This window comes from Heterodontus francisci, chromosome 3, assembly GCF_036365525.1.
Source record: "Heterodontus francisci isolate sHetFra1 chromosome 3, sHetFra1.hap1, whole genome shotgun sequence".
Lineage (NCBI taxonomy): Eukaryota > Metazoa > Chordata > Chondrichthyes > Heterodontiformes > Heterodontidae > Heterodontus > Heterodontus francisci.
In genome coordinates, this window is record NC_090373.1 from 98,457,153 (window position 1) to 98,477,715 (window position 20,563).

Here is a 20,563-nt window from a genome sequence, read left to right on the forward strand (position 1 = left end):
CCAGTCTGGCAGCAACTGTGGAGAGAGAAACAGAGTCAACGTTCCAGGTCTGTGACCTTTCATATGAAGTCAGAAAAACAAGGATATGCACTGAAGTTTCTGCAATAAGGTTCTCAATCATAAATTGGATAGTATTCAACAAGTCAATGTAACAAACATACCACAGAGGGACAAACTGTCTTTTAGCTCTTGCTTTATATTTTTCCATTAGTGACAAAGTATTCAACAAATGCATTTTATAATAGTTACCAGAAAATTATGTATTTTACATTCTATTTTAAAAATGATCATAAATACTCGATCTGTTGATGGGTAGGAGGCTCATCCAGCACCGTTATAATTCTAGGTGATGTCTGGTGCGACTGGGTTTTTAATTTCTGAACCATATTGCAGATTTGGGAAACACATACAACTGTTGGATGATCCATAATAGGTAGTGATGGTAAAATACACAATCAATTGATATTTGGCTCAATAACTAACAGCAGCAATAAACAGCTGTATGACCGCAGGTGTGTGGTTTTTGATACCCTATACTATTTTAAAAATAATTTTAAAATACAGTTTGCGACTGCAAGGAGTAAATTTCACCATTCTAACAGTGCAACACTTCTGTAAAGCACCATTGGTACATGTTTTACACATGATACATCTTTAATAAATAGAAGTGAGCACCTTTACAAAATCCCACAATGTTAAGAACTCCCACCCTATGGAAATTTAAAATTATGACAGACAAAAAAAAAACTGGCTGAATTTTAACCTTAAAAAAAGGCATATTTAAATTGGGTTGGGGGTTTAAAACTCTCAAAAATCCATTTCCCAACCCAAACTTGCCTTCAATCCACCCATTTCCAGCTTTAACAGAGGCCTGAAGGGGTGAACAACTAGATCCAAGGAGGTGAGTTGGAATTAAGTTTAAATATGATCATGAGGCTGCTCGTTTTGTTGTAATTATATTTTTCAACTTAAACTGTTGGCCAGGTTTCCTGAGCATCGGAAAACCCAGCAGCTTCAAGGCGAGGTCTTGGTGGGTTCAGGAGGTAAGTGCACCTATCACCTGGATCCGGAAACCTGTATGTGAAGCATCCATGATCGGGCTCTCCCCTCAATGACCTTCAGAAGTTCGGATCAAAGATCATTGCCCTGAAATGTTAACTCTGGTTCTCTCTACACTGATGCTGCCTGACCTGTTGAGTGTTCCTAGCTATTTCTGTTTTTATTAGTTACACTTTTCCTAGGTTATTGCCAAACAACCTGATTGAGCTTGTTATTTTCATTTTCCTGTTCCTATAGGAAAGCAGTGCTGTCATGGAATCAACGTGACACAGCACAGAAGGAGGCCATTCAGCCCATCATGTCTGTGTTAGCTCTTTGTAGAGCTATCGAATTAGTCCCACTTCCCTGCTCTTTCCCAATAACCCTGCAAAATTATTTCCCCTTCAAGTATTTATCAAATTTCCTTTTGAAAGTTACTACTGAATCTGCTTCCACCACCCTAGTAGACAGTGTAATCCAGATCATAACAACTCGCTGCGCAGAAAAATGTTTCCTCATTTTGCCTCTGGTTCTTCTGCCAATCACCTCAAATCTGTGTCTTCTGGTGATCAAACTTCCTGCCACTATAAATATTTCCTCCTTCTTATGAGTTTGATCCAGCGGAAGGAGTGGAAAATTGTGTGCAAGTAGAACTTAAAGGGCTGGGAACAATTAAAGGGACTTTTGCAATGAGGAGAAAGCATTTTCCATTGTCTTGAGATTCTCAAAAGGCATCCCATCACCTTAACAAACTTTGCCACGGTTGAAGTGCAGTTATATCGGCAGGATTCTTGTTCAGGGTGTTTGGATATGAGTTTGCCAGATCAAATAAAATTACTTCAAAAGATCTATTTTTCAAGTGAGAATTTCATAATATGGTTTGATTTTAACCCCCACCCTGCAAAGCAGAAACAGTGCATGAGGGAGGTTACAATTGACTGAGTCCATTCCATCAGTTAATCTTATCTTACTGCGTATTTATAGCATCAGCAATATTTGCTTCTGTCTTTGAGGAGACATCAGATCTGGTGTTCTATTTCCTTTGGGAACAGGAATCTCCATCTGAACTGACTATCTGCTGAAGTGAGACACGATCACTTTTGTGTACAGATCCAAGTGTGCAAGTACCAGCAGATGGGCACAGAGCAGCTCTAACACAGTCCAACCTGCCTGGCTTCACCCATAGGTCTTCCTGTTTTTATAAATACATCAGATAACAGGATTCTCATTGGTGCCAATAATGGTGCTGGGAGTAAAAACTATTTAGAGCTGGCAAGAAAGTTCATTATAATATAAATGCTAGCAGGAATAGGTACTAAATGTATAAAAACAGCTAGGAAATAGCAAAAATAATTTTGATTTTTGCAAAAAACTTGCATTTATACAGCAATTCACAGAAGCATAATCAGACAAAACAGATGCCAAGGCAAAAGGATATATTTGATGCAACTAAAAGCTTGGTGAAATGGCTGTCTAAAAATATTTCCTCATGCCTCCTCTTATTCTTATGTCAATCACCTTAAATCTGTGCCCTATGCTTACCAACCCTTCTGCCAACCAACCCTTCTGCCACGAGAAACAGTTTTTCTTTATTTACTCTATGAACCATATCAAATCTCCTCTTAACCTTCCCTGCTATATGGAGAGCAACCCCAGCTTATCCAGTTTCTCCACATAATTGAAAACTCTCAGTACTGAAGGAGAAACATGCAATCCCATAATTAGAAACAAAATTACATGATAAAATACTTAGTTCTATGCACAGGCCCTATCTTGACTTAATATTATTGTGTCATTTATAGATATATTTGAATAGCAACTAATCCTGAAATTAGCAGAATGTGGCTCCCTGTCACAAAATGTGAAAACAGTCATGCAATTAGTTTCAGGGTCTTCATTAGCAAGGTATTTATAATTTTGCACTGGCCTAATTTCAGAGAGGTTTGTCTACTTTCCAAGAAGCTCGCATTTTAAATTATTTTCTCCCCGAATTAATTGATGCCTCTTATTTCTGACAAGCTGTAAAAGGTGAACTTCTGACAAGCCTTCATAGATGATCACTAATGGGCAACACGAATGTCCTTATTTATTTTATAGAGCAGTTAAAGTTTTCAATGGACACAAAACAACTCTGATGGTCTAAATCAAAATGGGTCTGATACATCATCAGACCAAGTCAAACCAACTCTGAATGAGCCACATGATCTTTGTTAGTACAATGCTTTTAGCAAACAGGTAATGTACAGAAATACTCTATAAACCCAAAGTAATGAAAATGAATGCACCTCCTCATAGGGAAAGTACTGCATGTATTGATTTGACAATTTACAGCAAAAAAAAAATTGGACTCCAAACAAAGCTCCATAGCTCAGCAATATCATAAAGGTGGGAAGTGGATGGGGAAGGGAAAGAGAAAAGGGAAGGGGAATGGTTGGCCATGCAAAAAAGGAGAGTGCATGGCAATAATGTAGAGGAAAGGGCAAGCTGAACGACCATGAAAGGGAGGTTAAATGGATGGTAACACAGAGATATGTAGATGGATGGTAACAAAGCAGAGTCCCAGCAGTAACTAAAAGGAACAGGGAGGGAGAATCCCAGCAGTATCTTTGAAGGGGAGGAATGAAGAACACCAGGGTAGAATGGAAGAAGAGCACCACAGTGTAGATGGAGAAGTGCCAGGTTCAACTGGTGAGTGACAGGGAGAAAAGAGTGCTAGCATGAACAGATTAAGGTCAGAGAAGAGAGAGTGATTCTGTGAAAGGATGGGGAGTTGAATGGCGTGCAATGTACTTTGGAGTGAATGGAGTGCATTTGTAAATTGGGGAGAAGGTTGGATGTAAGAGAGGAGTGCTGCAAATTTAAAATTACATTATGCTTCTGTGCCATACTTAGACTAATATTTAGTCTAATGGTTGTTTCCCACTTAATTTAAAGTACAATGATGCATCTTCCGGCATTTGAGGAAAAATATAGGAGTGCAATTTGTTACTTTCTTTACATCCCAAAGGTTTTTGCATTAAATACTGATATTTATTTTGATAATGTTGTAAGTCAGGCCACAGACCATTATTATTTATATAATTTCATTCAGCTATGGCACCTGCATACATATAGGCCTGTGGTTACAGGCTATATTAGGTGCAAAGAAGTTATTTATGACTTTAGCAACTAATTTATTTAATATTTAATACATTACAGAATAAATTCTGAATCTTGGCATGCTACAAAATGCTGGAAATGCACCAAAAAAAAAAATCAAACGTCCAAATTATATAGAAGGGAGCCAGACTTTCTAAGAAGTAAACTTTGCACAAGAGCTCACCTCCCCGTTCACAAATCTACCACTGTAAAAATAATATTTTGTGTTTTTCAGAATTTTTATTCCCTATAATACCTCTGGATGGAACTCTAGGTACATCTGCAGCTTAAGTCATGACAAGCTCATGTCTCATTGCACCTCATTGTAATTACTTCTTTTTGTATGACATATGCGAGGCCACTGGATTTCAGTTTTCACAGAAAAACAACTGAATTGTGATCTTAAAGTCAAATAAAAATCCTGAAATCCAATAAAGTCAAAAAGGAACTTAACTTTCAGTTGCCTTAAAGCAGTGGCCGTGGTAATAGGCCTTTATATAGGGTTGATTTTAAGTTGTACATTATTTGTTGAGCTGTCAACACTTTTTGGGACCAGCTAATTTAAAGCTGTTTGCCAGCCATCCCACATTTCACAGGTTGGCATTTATGCAAAATTTTTTTTGATTAGATTAGATTAGAGATACAGCACTGAAACAGGCCCTTCGGCCCACCGAGTCTGTGCCGACCAGCAACCACCCATTTATACTAATCCTACACTAATCCCATATTCCTACCAAACATCCCCATCTGTCCCTATATTTCCCTACCACCTACCTATACTAGGGGCAATTTATATTGGCCAATTTACCTACCAACCTGCAAGTCTTTTGGCTTGTGGGAGGAAACCGGAGCACCCGGAGAAAACCCATGCAGACACAGGGAGAACTTGCAAACTCCACACAGGCAGTGCCCAGAATCGAACCCGGGTCCCTGGAGCTGTGAGGCTGCAGTGCTCCAGATTATCCTTGAGGTGATTTACACAGTCGTTGTAACTTAAAACAAAAAGTGTTACATTGCTGCTGGCCTCCAGAGGGTGATACACAGCCATTTCTTCGGTATGTTTATTTGCATAGTTTTGGTCTAGGTGATGGTATAAAACAAGCTGAGCCTTCAGGAATTTTCTGTGCAGCTTTTTAAAAATAGCTGCTCAGCAGCACTCTAAGAGATAAACAGGTAAGTCACAAACACCAACACAAAAGTAAAACACTGTGGATGCTGGAAATCTGAAATAAAGAGAGAAAATGTTGGAAATACTCAGTAGGCCAGGCAGCCTCTGTTGGGTTTTAATGAAATATTAACTTTGTTTCTCTCTCCAAGTCTGATGAAAGGTCATCGGCGTGAAACATGAACCTTGTTTTTTCTCTCCAGAGATGCTGCAGGACCTGCTGAGTTTTTCCAGCATTTGCTGTTTCTAGGTCACAAACACTGCTTCTCCCTCATTTCTTTCTCAAATTACTTTTTTTTTTAAAAAGCGAGATACACCACTGAAACAGGCCCTTCATGAATTCAACTTCATGAATTTCTCAATTCAATATTATTTTGACAGAGCTACTGCATCATCCCATCCACGCTGGCTGGCAGATGATGAAATGCAAATACAGTCCATGGGTGTTTGGAAGGAGGAAACTCTTGGTTCTCCTCTACCCACTCCACTTATTACTCTCCACAGGCAGTTCCCCATTAATAGCTAGGTTGTGCAGCACACAGCAGGCCACACTGATTCAAGAGTGAACTATACAGTAAATGGAAAAGTCCTGGGAAAAATTGATGTACAGAGAGATTTGAGTGTTCAGGTCCATTGTTCCCTGAAGGTGGCAACGCAGGTCAATAGAGTGGTCAAGAAGGCATACGGCATGCTTTCCTTCATCGGACGGGGTATTGAGTACAAGAGTTGGCAGGTCATGTTACAGTTGTATAGGACTTTGGTTCGGCCACATTTGGAATATTGCGTGCAGTTCTGGTCGCCACATTACCAAAAGGATGTAGATACTTTGGAGAGGGTGCAGAGGAGGTTCACCAGGATGTTGCCTGGTATGCAGGGCGCTAGCTATGAAGAGAGATTGAGTAGATTAGGATTATTTTCATTAGAAAGACGGAGGTTGAGGGGGGACCTGATTGAGGTGTACAAAATCATGAGAGGTATAGACAGGGTGGATAGCAAGAAGCTTTTTCCCAGAGTGGGGGATTCAATTACTAGGGGTCACGAGTTCAAAGTGAGAGGGGAAAAGTTTTGGGGGGAGATGCGTGGAAAGTTCTTTACGCAGAGGGTGGTGGGTGCCTGGAACGCCTTGCCAGCGGAGGTGGTAGACGCGGGCACGATAGCGTCTTTTAAGATGTATCTAGACAGATACATGAATGGGCAGGAAGCAAAGAGATACAGACCCTTAGAAAATAGGCGACAGGTTTAGATAGAGGATCTGGATCGGCGCAGGCCTAGAGGGCCGAAGGGCCTGTTCCTGTGCTGTAATTTTCTTTGTTCTTTGTTCTTTGTGGAGGGTTGTACTCCAGGACTTCCCCGGAACAATTCAGGCAGCAAAACATCTGCTTTAATCTGCCTCAAATGTTGCCTGCAGTGAGTGGTGGAAGTACAAACATCACTGTGCTGCTTCATCAGATAGTGACACAGGGATGTGTATCATTATAATAAAAGCAAAACACTGCGGATGCTGGAAATCTGAAATAAAAACAAGAAATGCTGGAACAACTCAGCAGGTCTGGCAGCATCTGTGGAAAGAGAAGCAGAGTTAACGTTTCGGGTCAGTGACCCTTCTTTGGAACTAGCAAATATTAGAAATGTCAAAGGTTATAAGCAAGTGAGGCAGGGGTGGGGCAAGAGATAACAAAAGGAGAAGGTGTAGATTGGACAAGGTCACATAGCTGACCAAAAGGTCATGGAACAAAGGCCAACAAAATGTTAATGGTGTGTTGAAAGACAAAGCATTCGTGCAAATAGGGTGTTAACGGACTGAAGGTTGAACAGCAGCAAATACAAACATGAAAAAAAACAGTGGGTAAGCAAACTGAACAAACTAAGATGAAATGAAATAAACACGAAAAAAAAGTTTGCTGTTCCTCGAGCTTGCGTTGATGTTCACTGGAACATTGCAGCAATCCCAGGACAGAGATGTGAGCATGAGAGCAGGGGGGAGTGTTGAAATGGCAAGCAACCGGAAGCTCAGGGTCCTGCTTGCGGACTGAGCGGAGGTGTTCCGCAAAGCGGTCACCCAGTCTACGTTTGGTCTCCCCAGTGTAGAGGAGACCACATTGCGAGCAGCGAATACAGTATACTACATTGAAAGTACAACAAGTAAATTGCTGCTTCACCTGAAAGGAGTGGTTGGGGCCTGGGATAGTGAGGAGAGAGGAGGTAAATGGGTTAGTATTACACCTCCTGCGATTGCAGGGGAAGGTGCCATGGGACAGGGATGTGTATCATTAGCCTGGCAACAATAGGCTGCAGTCAAGGTCCTCCAGCAGCCAGCTCTTGGACTTGATGCCCTTCCTCAAACTGGACGGAATACTGGATTGGAGTAGGATGAACTGCCAGGGACTCTGACACTGACATGCATTATTTTAAGAAGTGGTTCGAAACTGCACCATTGGGAAAACTGCTTACACATTAACATGAGACTAGCTGGTTTTAACATACTTCTTAAAATGGCAAAAGCACTTTCAGAGAACTATGTGCATTGTCATCAGTCTATTGAATCTGACAGATTTGCAGCTTATTTGGCTTGAGAAGGGTGCTGAGAAAAGGGTGCCCTGAACCTTCGACATGCAGTTGATAAGCAGTTCTGTAGCCTGCAGCTCTTTATTCAGAGGATCAATGTGATGGCCTCCTCCAACTTCATGACTTCAGTTCTTCTGAACCAACTAAAATGCAGACTGGAAACTTCCAAGTTGGCAGCTGAAACCTCACATACCTGTTTTGTAGTGGATGCTGATTGTGGTTTAGAATTATTACATTATCAAGATGCTGCATTTTTTTGTCTCAGAGAAACTATGTTAATAGGTCTGCAACGATGTGAAACCTGCTGTACTGATTTTTTATTGCTGTTGTTTAAAAAAAAAAGAAAACTGACAGTTCTGTGTTTTGAAAGACTGGGGGAAAAAAGGATTTTTCTCTGAGAACACTGAATGCTGAACTGGGTGGGGCACAGATTGCAATGCAGCCTGTTTCCGAACAACAGCAAGGGAAATTACAGGTCAGATGACTTATTGTTGGAGAATTTCAGTTTCATTTTGGCTTTGTGACAGACCAGTGCTGGACAGGAAGGAGGCAGAACAAACCGTCTGGGACCCGTGTTTGCAGACCAGAAAAAGACCTCTCCCTGAAAGGAAGGCTTGACTCTCCTGTAAAAAAAAGGAATCCTACATTTGAGTTGTGGCTGTGTTCTGCCTGGAGTGAGGAAAGGCCCCTGGAGGGTCTTTTGCTGAAGGTAGCAAATTCCTATTGCCTCCAGTCTCTGGAAAATCTCTGCCTCAAGAGTGATTCCTGTTACTTGTATTTTTGGGAGATCCTGAAATCTCAAGAAAGCTTCTATTGCTATACTGTTACTTTAAAATTTAAAGTAGACCTGTTGCTACACCTTTTGCTGGAAGATCTGTCCGACGCCTGCTGCAGACAAATTGCCTTAAACGCCTACCCATCACAGACTGTTCATCAAACTCGCCTGGAGAGACTTCACGTAGCATCTGACTATTCAACTCTGGGATCCAGAAATATCCTACCTGACCGTGATCACCAACTATTTTATTATTCCTAAGAAACAGTTGAACACCAAAAGCCTTTTTTCCCCCAGTTAACCATTTTTTTGAATGTATGCATGCGTGTCATGAGGGTTAGGAAGAATAAGTTATAAATCTTTTCATATATACAGATTTATCTCCTTGTTTAAGATTTAGTTTACCAATAAATAGTTAATTTTGTTATTTAAAGAAACCTGGTTTTGTATGCTTTATTCTGGGGGATAAATAACGTGTTTAATTTGGCTGATTTCCAGTAGGTGGGAAACTTTACTAATGTGCTGTGACCTGTGGAGTAGTTGGACTGAATTAACAGTGCATTGCTCCTGCCTTGGTCGTAACACTGACTACCATTAGAGGCATAAGTGTCCTGTTGTCATTGGTAGAAATTACTGGCTGACAATTAGTTCCTACAAGAAAGCCGAGGACTGGAACTTGAATGTGACAATTAAGGTTTTTTTGGCAACAAGAACAGTTTTTGGTTTCGGGTTTCAATACAAAGAACAGACTGTCTTCATAACTTGTGAAATTTGGAAGCCATCCTATATTTGAACATTGCCAGCAATAGCTGTATGTCTGAGAGGATCTAAACCTTAATCCGCAGGCAAGCCAATCCCTTTCTGTATTTGTAAGAACTAACTTCAGGAGACAAAAGGTCCTCATGATATTCACCTGGTCACCTATAGTCTCTCTCCTTTCCTTGAAAAGCAACCTGTATGTCTTTGGTATTTTGTCAGGAGACTTCATTTTCTGTTGCTAGCTGGGGAAAGGTTTCTGGCAACTGGTGCAGAATTTAAAATTGGAAATTGACAAACATACAAAAAGAAGAAAAAGCTTCAACATGGCTGTGTTAAAGATTATTTTCTTGTGTCTACTATAGAAAGAAAAATGATAAAAAGAGGACACATTAATATGAAGAGAAAATTATATGCTTTTCCAAAAACACTCTTACAGGAACAGATGATTGTGTTACATAAACTAACGTATCTGTGTTATATACAGTTTAATGAAAGGAAATGTGTTAGTCCAGAGAACGTGAGACAATGCTATATATCTGTACAGTATACAGAATATTACTTTCCAAAGAGTAAACAAGCATGTTTTCAATTAGTGGTTCTGCTTCTTGTTGCTTAACAATAATGGCACAAATCAAGAAAACAGCATCTTCAGAGACGATTTAAAGCAATTTTTAAGAACAATATTAATGATATTAAGAATGTGCTCCACTTATAGGCACATCAACTATTCAATGTGCCAAATGTAATTCTAACCCTGATGCGGTTAATAAAATTGCTAGATTTACTACTTAGAGATTGCATACAGAGTAGCTGCTGTCAACAGGCATACTTCATTTGAATAAACATCTGAAAAAGTGCCAACGGTTTGAAGTCAGCTGGTAGGTCAGGCAGCTCTTTCAGCATAGGTCAGTTGAGTGAAGATTAACTAGTTCCCTGCAGATTTAAGGATAAACATTGTAATGTTCTACCCCCAGCCTGAAGTAAAGGTCTGCTACCTGACTCGAACCTGACGACATGTGTTGGGTTCAGGTCGGGTCGAGTCCAGGTCAAGTCCGGTCGGGTCGGGCCGGACACACACGGTAAGTGCTCTGCTGGTAAGTAGTGAAATTTAAAAAAAAAAAACTTACCTGAACTTGGACTCCGGGACGAAATTGAGTCTGCGCAGTGAGCAAGTGACGTCACTAGGACGTCATCACGCATGCGCTGCAGCTTCCTGGAGGTTCCGAGTTCAATGGTAAGTAAAAGGTTGGTCGGGTCGGGTCGGGTCGGGGCGGGTTCGGGGCTAAATCGGAGGGACTCGGGCCAGGTCCGCTGTGGTTCGGTTGGGCTTGGGTCGGGTTCCTTTTTCCTGAAGTCCCACTCAATAGAAGTGCATATTAATTGGATACAGAGACCAGTGTGCCTAATTCATGGTGCTCCTGATTTTCCAGTCATTATTTGCACACAAGACAACTGTATGAATTCACAGAAATCTGGATTTCAGAAAGAAAAAGAATGAAAATGCCCGCATTTATATAGCACCTTTCAAAACCTCAGATATTCTAAACACTTCACAATCAACAAAGAAAATGGAACCACCAAAATTTCATCTGAAAGACCGCAGCTCTGACAGTGCAGCACTCCCTCACTCCCTTGTCCAGAGGGGGCTTGAGCCCATGACCTTCTGTCTTAGAGCTGAGAAGGTCACCACCGAGCCAAGGCTCACACCCATGATTTAAAATCAAGATATGCACTTACTTTGATTGAGTCTCAATGGCAGGAGTGGAGCATCACAAAATTTACTGTCAAATCCACATCTCATGGAGTTACAATGCATAAAAACCATGCTAAAAGAAGAATATGAGGAGGATTCGGATGGTTAGATTGAATTATTAAGGGTTGAACTTCTGTGGGGGTTCCCCCAATCTCTTGCCGCAATTTCAGCAGAACAGCAGTGAAAATCCTGAAAAACTGGGGTAATTAGCCCATTAAACCATTTTCCTAAGATTTCCACTGAACTCCCACAGAATTTATAGCAGATCTAGAGAATCCCTATCGAAATGCACCTTTAATTGTCTACACTAGCAACTGAGATTAAGTCTTTTAAAAAGAAATGAATTTAGTGGAACAATGTCCATGTGGATGTATATATTTTTTGAAAAGAATAAATGCAATTGCCGTCAAACTACAAATATGAAACTTTTATATGACTGAATTGATTCAATTTGAGGCAAGGATCTTTTTTGTTTGTTTAAATAAAGTAGCACATGCAAACAACCAAATTTTTTTTTTTTTAAACAATGGACAAGTATGTACTTGGAGAATAGTCAAAGGGGAAGAAGTGACAGAGAATCTCTGATAAACAATTATTTATTTAAACACAAACGTGATATGTATTGGAAACTTACAGTTTTGCTGACAGTATATGCACTCCACAATGACATCAGAATGTCATGGCTGTAGCCACTTATGTACAAATGTTGATGCAGGAGACACCACTTACTGTTCTCCTGCACCACTCTTGGTCGTCCATATGGCAAGTGATGAGCATCTGCATTGTTAGCTACAAGATATAACATACTAGGTCAGCAACATTTTTTTTTCATACAATATTCAAGTAGTTTCTACCAGCTGCAATGCACAAGACAAAAAACTGACCAATACAATGTTCACTTTTTAACTATAGTCTACTATTACCAAGACATGCCATACCATCTAGATAAATAAGACTGCTTTGGAATGGGCATAAAATGGTGCTTTAAACACTAGCTTGTAATTGTTATTCAAATTGCATGCAATGTGCAAGAACTACCTCCTTGAACAACGACTTTTGGAGCATTTCCTGAACTTTATCAAAAAACAGAACGTCTTGTAACTTGCAACAGCTAACATTAATATTCACACTTAAGTTTCAAACTGCAGAAATTACTCTCTTTTTGGTGTTTTAAACCCACCAAAAATGCTCAAGTCAGACAATTTGCCTTAAGATATAGTGATTTTCATTCTTTAAATTAAGATAAAGCATCACAGAGAAATTTTTCAAATTGGTGCTTGGATGTAAATAATTGACTAGATGGAAAGTCAGGCAAAGAGGGTCACTTGCCTACAGTGGTGCTCACTCAACTTTCCACTATGTACTTCACATATTTAATTATTTATCTCAAATGCAAAAGAGAAAATTTGGCCTACATATCGTATCATGATTAAGGCAGCAAACTTAACCAGAAGAACCAAAATTATACTTGCTCTGAAATCTTTGAAAAGGACATCACTTCCTTATCTAACTAGTATCTTTCAATTCCTTTAATTATTGGAAACATTAATAATGAAGCAGTCCAGATCTCATTTACTTTTTAATCAACTAGGAGGACAAACTACTTACACAAAAAAATTTACAGTAACAATGAAGCCATGAAAATTACATGTAGCCTTAGTAATTCTACTTAATGCTTGTATAGACTCCTTCAAGTGAGACCTGTAACAGCAACAGTTTGCAGATTCCAGGTCATTGTATTCAGTCAAATTAGATTACATGAATTTATGAAATATTATAAATGTGCATTACATTTTTAGCTTCATTCTTTCTGGTTATGGCATATGTGAGTATAAACCCAGGTTCAAAAAAAAAAACTCCTCTGGAAAATACACATTCGTACAGGAATAGGGACAATGCAACTTTAAGTTGCAACAACATTATATTCTAATACCTGTTTGTACATATATGATGACGACACCAAGCTACACCCCCCCACCATCTCTCTCAACCCCTCCACTGTCTCTAATTTGTCAGACTGCTTGCCCGACATCCAGTACAGGATGTGCAGCAATTTCCTCTAATTAGATATTGGGAAGACTTAGCCATTGTTTTCGGTGCCTGCCACACACTCTGCTCCCTAACCACTGACTCCACCTCTCTCCCTGGAAACAGTATAAGGCTGAACCAGATGGTTCACAACATTGGTGTCATATTTGACACTGAGGTGAGCTCAAGCTACATATTTGCACAAAGACCACCTATTTCTACCTCCGTAACCTCGCCCAACTTTGTCCCTGCCTCAGTTCATCTGCTGCTGAAACCCTCATCCACGCCTTTGTTCCCTCTAGACTTGACTTTTCCAGTGTACTCCTGGCTGGCCTCCCACATTTTACCCTCCGTAAACTTGAGGTCATCCAAAACTCTGACGTCTGGGCCCTTACTCGCTCCTGTGAATCACCTTGGAATGTTTTACTTGGTTAAAGGTGCTATATAATTACAAGTAGCTGTTGTCATTTAGTTCAAAGCCACTTGTGTTGTCTGTCCAGAAAGATTTCCAATAGCTATCTGTATAAATATGTCCTGCATCACAAGATAGGAATTTGGAAGCAGGGGTGGCTATACAACTGAGTAATAATTGAATTATTCCAGCAGCTAGTAGATAGACAATGGTCCATCTGGAATTTTGAGTAAGTGTATTTGCAGAATCTAATAAAGTCACAGAGGAAAAAAATCCCTTCATGTAGCTATGCAAAACAATTTGATTTCCAGGGTCAGACAATGGCCCAGGTCGCTACCTACACGGTGTTTCTCAATGATATCAATGGGCAAACTAGTGCAGGCCACGCAGATAGTGGCCCACACATTGTCTGCCCCTAGGGAATCAATGCAAGTCTGCGCAGCGCTGCTTAAAGTGGTGCTATGCCAATGAACTCCCTCCCCAATATCACTTGTCCTAATAAGCTCATTTCTGATGCACTGTCACTTGTGCAAGCCCTTCAGTCAGAAGTATGCATCAGTGTTATCATCTCAAGCAGGAGCAACCTGAAGTGAAACACCCAAACAGTACTGATGGGTGATCTGAGATCTCAGCTCTGCAACACAGTTGTGATGTGTGGCTTCTGCCTTTAAAGCCACTGCTCAATTATTCTCTCTATGAATCACGTAGTGTAAATGCTTGTAAATTCCTAAGTCAACTGTAGAACAATAATTTGCTTGTAAATTTCAGGCTCCTGTATGAAATACCTGGTTTTGTTTCTATTTTTGAATATTATAGCTGATCTTCTGTGGAAATCAAGACCAATTGTAGTCCTCAGAGAAAGTATGTTTAGAGAATGGGCAACATTTAAACCCGAGTATGCAAATGTCTCCATTTTAAATTCAAACATTCATTACAAATTCATAGGTCCACATTTATAATGGAATCTGTCTATGTAAATCTATCACAGTTATTACACCCTTCTGCCACTAGTAGCCCTGCAGTGCCTCCACTGTGGGGAGGGTGTAATTACAGCATAACAAGTTTACATAGGAAATTTCCATTAAATAGGGGCATAGACATGTATAATAGAAAAAGTTGACAGGAAGTGTGCATGGACAAGAATTTTAATAGATTGTAGATTTTGTATCTCTAGCCATCTTTGATCTCTGGAGTGCAACACTAGGTGCTGGGCAGTTGATGTGAAATATCGCTAAACCAAAAAAAAAACAAACCTTTCCAGCAACTTCAGTGAGCAGGAGCATCATCTCATTTGATGGTATCACACTCCTAAGCTTCTCTGCATGGTGGAAAAACAATAGCGTCACTTCCATGTTGGAAGAGAAGTAATTGAAGATGGTTCAAAAACAGGAAATACTCAGCAGATCAGGTAGCATCTGTGGAGAGTTAATGTTTCAGGTTGTGACGGAACAGATGTTGCCTGAATTGCTGAGCCTTTCCATCATTCTGTGTTTTTGTTTCAGATTTCCAGCTTCTGCAATATTTTGCTTTTGAATTGAGGATGGCTGTTGGGTGTGGGTTTGAGAGGCAAAACAGCATCTTATGTAGTGCAAGAGAAATTGTAGTTTGGGCTTAAAATCGCTGAAAAGGAAATGCGTGTCTCATTTATTCTCTTGGTTGAAACATAAGAAGTGGACAAAGCAGAAAAAGTTCATATTACAATCCAAACTGCAAAATTATTCAAACACAGAGGGTAGATTTTCACCATCACTGTTGGGCAGTACTCTGACAGGTCGGATCACACATTCCTTATAGACCCCAGCTGATTTTTAATCCACTGAAATCAGTAGAATGAAAATCAATTGGCTTTTACAAAGGACAAATGAGCTGTTCTGCCAGATACCACCCAGTGTCTATCCCAATTCTTTAAGCTTGATGAAACAACATTCGAAAACTACTATAGAGTTAGATTTTGTGTGGTAGTTTCCTACCTTCAATTAAGGAGAGATGTAATTCCTCACATGCATTTGCTGGCAATGATTCCTAAAATGTTAGAATATTTGTGTAAGAAGCCAACATTAGAGCTTTTGAAAGTAGGTAGTCAACAGCTAGATAATAATTGCCATTAAATATTGTTTTAATTACCAGAGAACTGCATGAACATGCTGTTTGCGGAATAACAGTTGGTTTAACTTTTGTTGAAGAGCAGGAAGATGTTGAAGATACTTCCTTGAAATGGGTAGGGGTGTAGACAGGTTTTTTTAAAAGATGATTTAGACTTCCGTGAGTTCCATTGTTGGGTGCAGGTGTGATCTGCAACAAATCTAATGGGAGGAATGAGTATAACTTTAAAAAAACACAAAGAAAACATACTACTACCACAATCTAATTGCTATGAATGATCTTTTACCGAACTATCAATCTGTCATATTCTCTTTTAAGATGATACACCTGCTGTGTATTTCCAACATGTTCTGTTATTTCAGCTTCGCAGTTTTTTCTTTTTATCCTCTCTTGATTTTCAGTAATGTTAGTTAATATGTGATAAAAGACAAATACGGCTTCCAACAGTAGAACAATACAGATAATCATGAAATCAGAGACACATTACAGCTGAGTTTCTTTGTGTATTACCAAAATATTGCACGAGAAAAGTATAATAGAATGGGCAATAATGCCAGATAAAAGTGGAACATTTAAGACAGCAGGTCTCAATGATCTGGAAGATGATACTAATGACTAGAACGTAGCATGTAGACAAAAAAAACTTTATACATGTTGAAGGGAAAATCAATGCTCCAATGGGAAACAAATTCATACGTGTAGTTTTTTCAAGCAGTTAAATTCCCACATTTCACATTTTTCTACACAGAAGGATCACTGTAGAAATGCCAATTTTCATTATTGTTGGAAATGTAGTCGTAGATGGAAGTTCCTCTTCTCTTTTGGAGTACACTTAACACCTGGACTTTCTTCTGCTCAAAATGCTAAGTTATCTGGCACTTATCAGCCCAAGCTTAGTTGTTATCAATTTTGCTTTTATTTTAGTTGTTATCAAGCTCCTGCTGCAATCTGGCTTGGGCTGTTTCATTAACACAGTTCAGCAGCATGCAGACCTCATTACCACTAAATCCTACTCATAACTGTCAACCACAGCAGCAGATTATCCAAAACCACTCATCCAGTGGTTTCCAATTATGCATTCTCCATAATGCATAGTTATATAATTATGCATGGTGATGGTGGAGTTGGATATTGAATCCAGTGGAACAGGGCCAATCAAGCAAACTCTCTGCACTGGATGATGTTGAATCTTAAATCTTGTTGATATTGGATCAATCTTAGCAAGTGGTGAGTATTCCATCTCACTCCTAGCCTGAACCTTGGAGAGGGCAGGAGGTGAGCCACTTGTCACAGAGCACCCAGCCTCTATCCTATTCTTGTAGCCACAGCTGGTCTAGTTGTGCCTCTGGTCAAGTGTGACCCACAAGATGTTAATGGTTGAGGACTGGGCAATAGGCAACAGGAAATCGCTGGCTTTTCTCTTGCTCAAGCCGGTTATTATCTGGCAAAGCTGGATGTTATCAAGCTCCTGCTGTAGTTATGGAAAAGGACAAAGATAGACCAAGAATAAAAGTTTTAAATTGGGGAATGGCCAATTTTACTAAGCTGAGATGTGATTTGGAAACAGCTACTTGAAGATAAATCAGTGTCAGAGGAGTGGGAGGCATTCAAGGAGGAGATACAGAGGGTTCAGACAAAAAATGTTCCCACAAATAAAAAGGGCCTCCCAAATATAGACCCCTCTGGATATCAGGGATCATACAGAGTAAGCTAAGGCAAAAAAGGGAAGCTTATGTCAGATGCTGAGAGCCCAATACTGCAGAAAGCCTACACAAATATCGAAAGTATAGGAGTGAAGTTAAAAGGGGAATTGGAAGGCAAAGAGAGGGCATGAAAAAAACTCAGCAAGTACAATCAAGGAAAAGCCAAAGATGCTTTATAAAAACAGAAAGAGTAAGAGGATAACGATGGAAAGAGTAAGGCCGATTAGAGCCAAAAAAGGAAACCCGTGTGTGGAAGTGCAAGACTTGGGCATGGTTCTTAATGAATTCTTTGTGTCTGTCTTCAGACAAGAGCAGGATCTTGCAGACATTGCAGTTAAGAAGGAAGATTGTGAAATAATGGATGGGAAAAACATAAGATAGGAAATAGTAAGGGGTTTAGCATCCTTGAAAGTGGATAAGTTACCAAGCCCGGATAAAATCCCAGGCTGCTAAGAGAAGGAAGGGAAGAAAGAGCAGAGGCTCTGACCATCATTTTCTAATCTTCCACAATACAAAAGCCAAATACTGTGGATGCTGGAAATCTGAAACAAAATCAGAAAATGCTGGAAATACTCAGCACAGATGCTGCCTGACCTGGAGAGGAAAACAGAATTAACGTTTCAGATCTGTGGCCTTTCATCAGAACTTTTCCAATCCTCTCTGGCTACAGGTGTGGTGCCAGAGGACTGGAGGACAACTAAAATTTCAAAAAGGGAAGAAGGGAGAGATGGAATAATGACATGTCAGTCAGCCTAACCCCAGTGATGGGCAAAATATGGGAAAAATTCTGAAGGACTGCATAAATTGTCATTTAGAAAAGCACGGAATTATCACTCAGCATGGATTTGTTAAGGTCGTGCCCAACTAACGTGATTGGATAGTTTGAGAAGCTAACAAGGAGGGTCGATGAGAGTAATGCATTTGATGTAGTCTATGTGGACTTTGGCAAAGCTTTTGACAAGCTCTCACATGCCAGACTGGTCAGAAAGCTAAAAACTCCTGGGATTCAAGGGAAAGTAGCAAGTTAGATCCAAAATTGGCTCAGTGGCAGGAAGCAAAGGATAATAGTCAATGGGTATTTTGTGACTGGAAGACTGTTTCCAGTGGGGCTCTGCATGGCTCAGAACTGTATGTGGTATATATCGATGATTTAGACTTAAATGTAGGGCTGTAAATTAAGAAGTTTGCAGATGATACGAAAATTAGCCATGTGGTTGATAGTGAGGCAAAAACCTGTAGATTGCAGGAAGATATCAATGGATGGGTCAGCTGGGCAGAAAAATATATGAAATTCAATCCGGAGAATTGTGGGGTAATTTTGTGGTGATGAGGTAACACATTTGTGGGGGGGGCAAACAAGGCAAGGGAATACACAATAAATGGCAGCAAACTAAGAACTATAGAGGAACAGAGGATCTTGGAGTGCATGTCCACAAATCCCTGAAGGTAGCAGGACAGGTAGATAAGGTGGTTAAGGCCTCATACAGGTTACTTCCCTTTACTGGCTGAGGCATGGAGTATAAGAGCAGGGAGGTTATGCTAAAACTGTGTAGAAAACTAGTTAGGCCACAGCTAGAGTATTGCATACAGTTCTGTTCATTGTATTACAGGAACGATGGACTTATTAGCGAGAGGCAGCATGGTTTTGTGAAGGGGAGGTCGTGTCTCACTAATTTGATTGAGTTTTTTGAGGAAGTGACAAAGATGATTGATGAAGGAAGGGCAGTGGATGTTATCTATATGGACTTCAGTAAAGCCTTTGACAAGGTCCCTCATGGCAGACTGATACAAAAGGTGAAGTCACATGGGATCAGAGGGGAGCTGGTAAGATGGATACAGAACTGGCTCGGTCATAGAAGACAGAGGGTAGCAGTGGAAGGGTGCTTTTCTGAATGGAGGGATGTGACTAGTGGTGTTCCGCAGGGATCAGTGCTGGGACCTTTGCTGTTTGTAGTATATATAAATGATTTGGAGGAAAATGTAGCTGGTCTGATCAGTAAGTTTGCGGATGACACAAAAGGTTGGTGGAGTTGCGGACAGTGATGAGGATTGTCAGAGGATACAGCAGGATATAGATCGGTTGGAGACTTGGGCGGAGAAATGGCAGATGGAGTTTAATCCGGACAAATGTGAGGTAATGCAGGTGGGAAGTATACAGTAAATGGCAGAACCCTTTGGCGTATTGACAGGCAGAGAGATCTGGGCGTACAGGTCCACAGGTCACTGAAAGTGGCAACGCAGGTGGATAAGGTAGTCAAGAAGGCATACGGCATGCTTGCCTTCATCGGTCGGGGCATAGAGTATAAAAATTGGCAAGTCATGCTGCAGCTGTACAGAACTTTAGTTAGGCCACACTTAGAATACTGCGTGCAATTCTGGTCGCCACACTACCAGAAGGACGTGGAGGCTTTGGAGAGGGTACAGAAGAGGTTTACCAGGATGTTGCCTGGTCTGGAGGGCATTAGCTATGAGGAGAGGTTGGATAAACTCGGATTGTTTTCACCGGAACGACGGAGGTGGAGGGACGACATGATAGAGGTTTACAAAGTTATAAGCGGCATGGACAGAGTGGATAGTCAGAAGCTTTTTTTCCAGAGTGGAACAGTCAGTTACTAGGGGACATAGGTTTAAGGGGAGAGGGGCAAAGTTTAGAGGGGATGTGCGAGGCAACTTCTTTACACAGAGGGTGGTGAGTGCCTGGAACTTGTTGCCGGGGGAGGTGGTGGAAGCAGGTACCATAGAGACGTTTAAGAGGCATCTTGACAAATACATGAATAGGATGGGAATAGAGGGATACGGACCCCGTAAGTGCAGAAGGTTTTAGTTTAGGCAGGCATCAAGATCGGCGCAGGCTTGGAGGGCCGAATGGCCTGTTCCTGTGCTATACTGTTCTTTGATGTAATCGCACTCGAGGGTACAAAGGAGATTTAGGAGGATGCTGCCAGGAAAGGAGACTTTTAGCAATGAGAAAAGATTGCTCTGGTTGGTTTCTTTGGAACACAATAGGCTGAGGGAAGATTTAATTGAGGTGTATTAAAATGAATAAATAGCTTAGAGTGGATATTTATTGAGATACACAGCACTGAAACAGGCCCTTTGGCCCACCGAGTCTGTGCCGACCAGC

At 40.5% G+C, this 20,563-nt stretch overlaps 1 protein-coding gene across 2 annotated transcripts in view; it reads right to left on the bottom strand.

Annotated features, from left to right (window-relative positions):
• The window catches only part of LOC137358739 (venom phosphodiesterase 2-like), a 194,012-nt gene that overhangs the window by 14,046 nt on the left and 159,403 nt on the right, over positions 1-20,563 (bottom strand). For both annotated transcript variants that reach the window (XM_068025035.1, XM_068025024.1), the window contains 3 exons: positions 15,758-15,936; positions 15,604-15,655; positions 11,828-11,982 (listed from right to left, as the gene is read on the bottom strand). In XM_068025035.1, the coding sequence (XP_067881136.1) occupies positions 11,828-11,982; positions 15,604-15,655; positions 15,758-15,936 (386 nt within the window). The remainder of the gene's footprint in view (positions 1-11,827; positions 11,983-15,603; positions 15,656-15,757; positions 15,937-20,563) is intronic.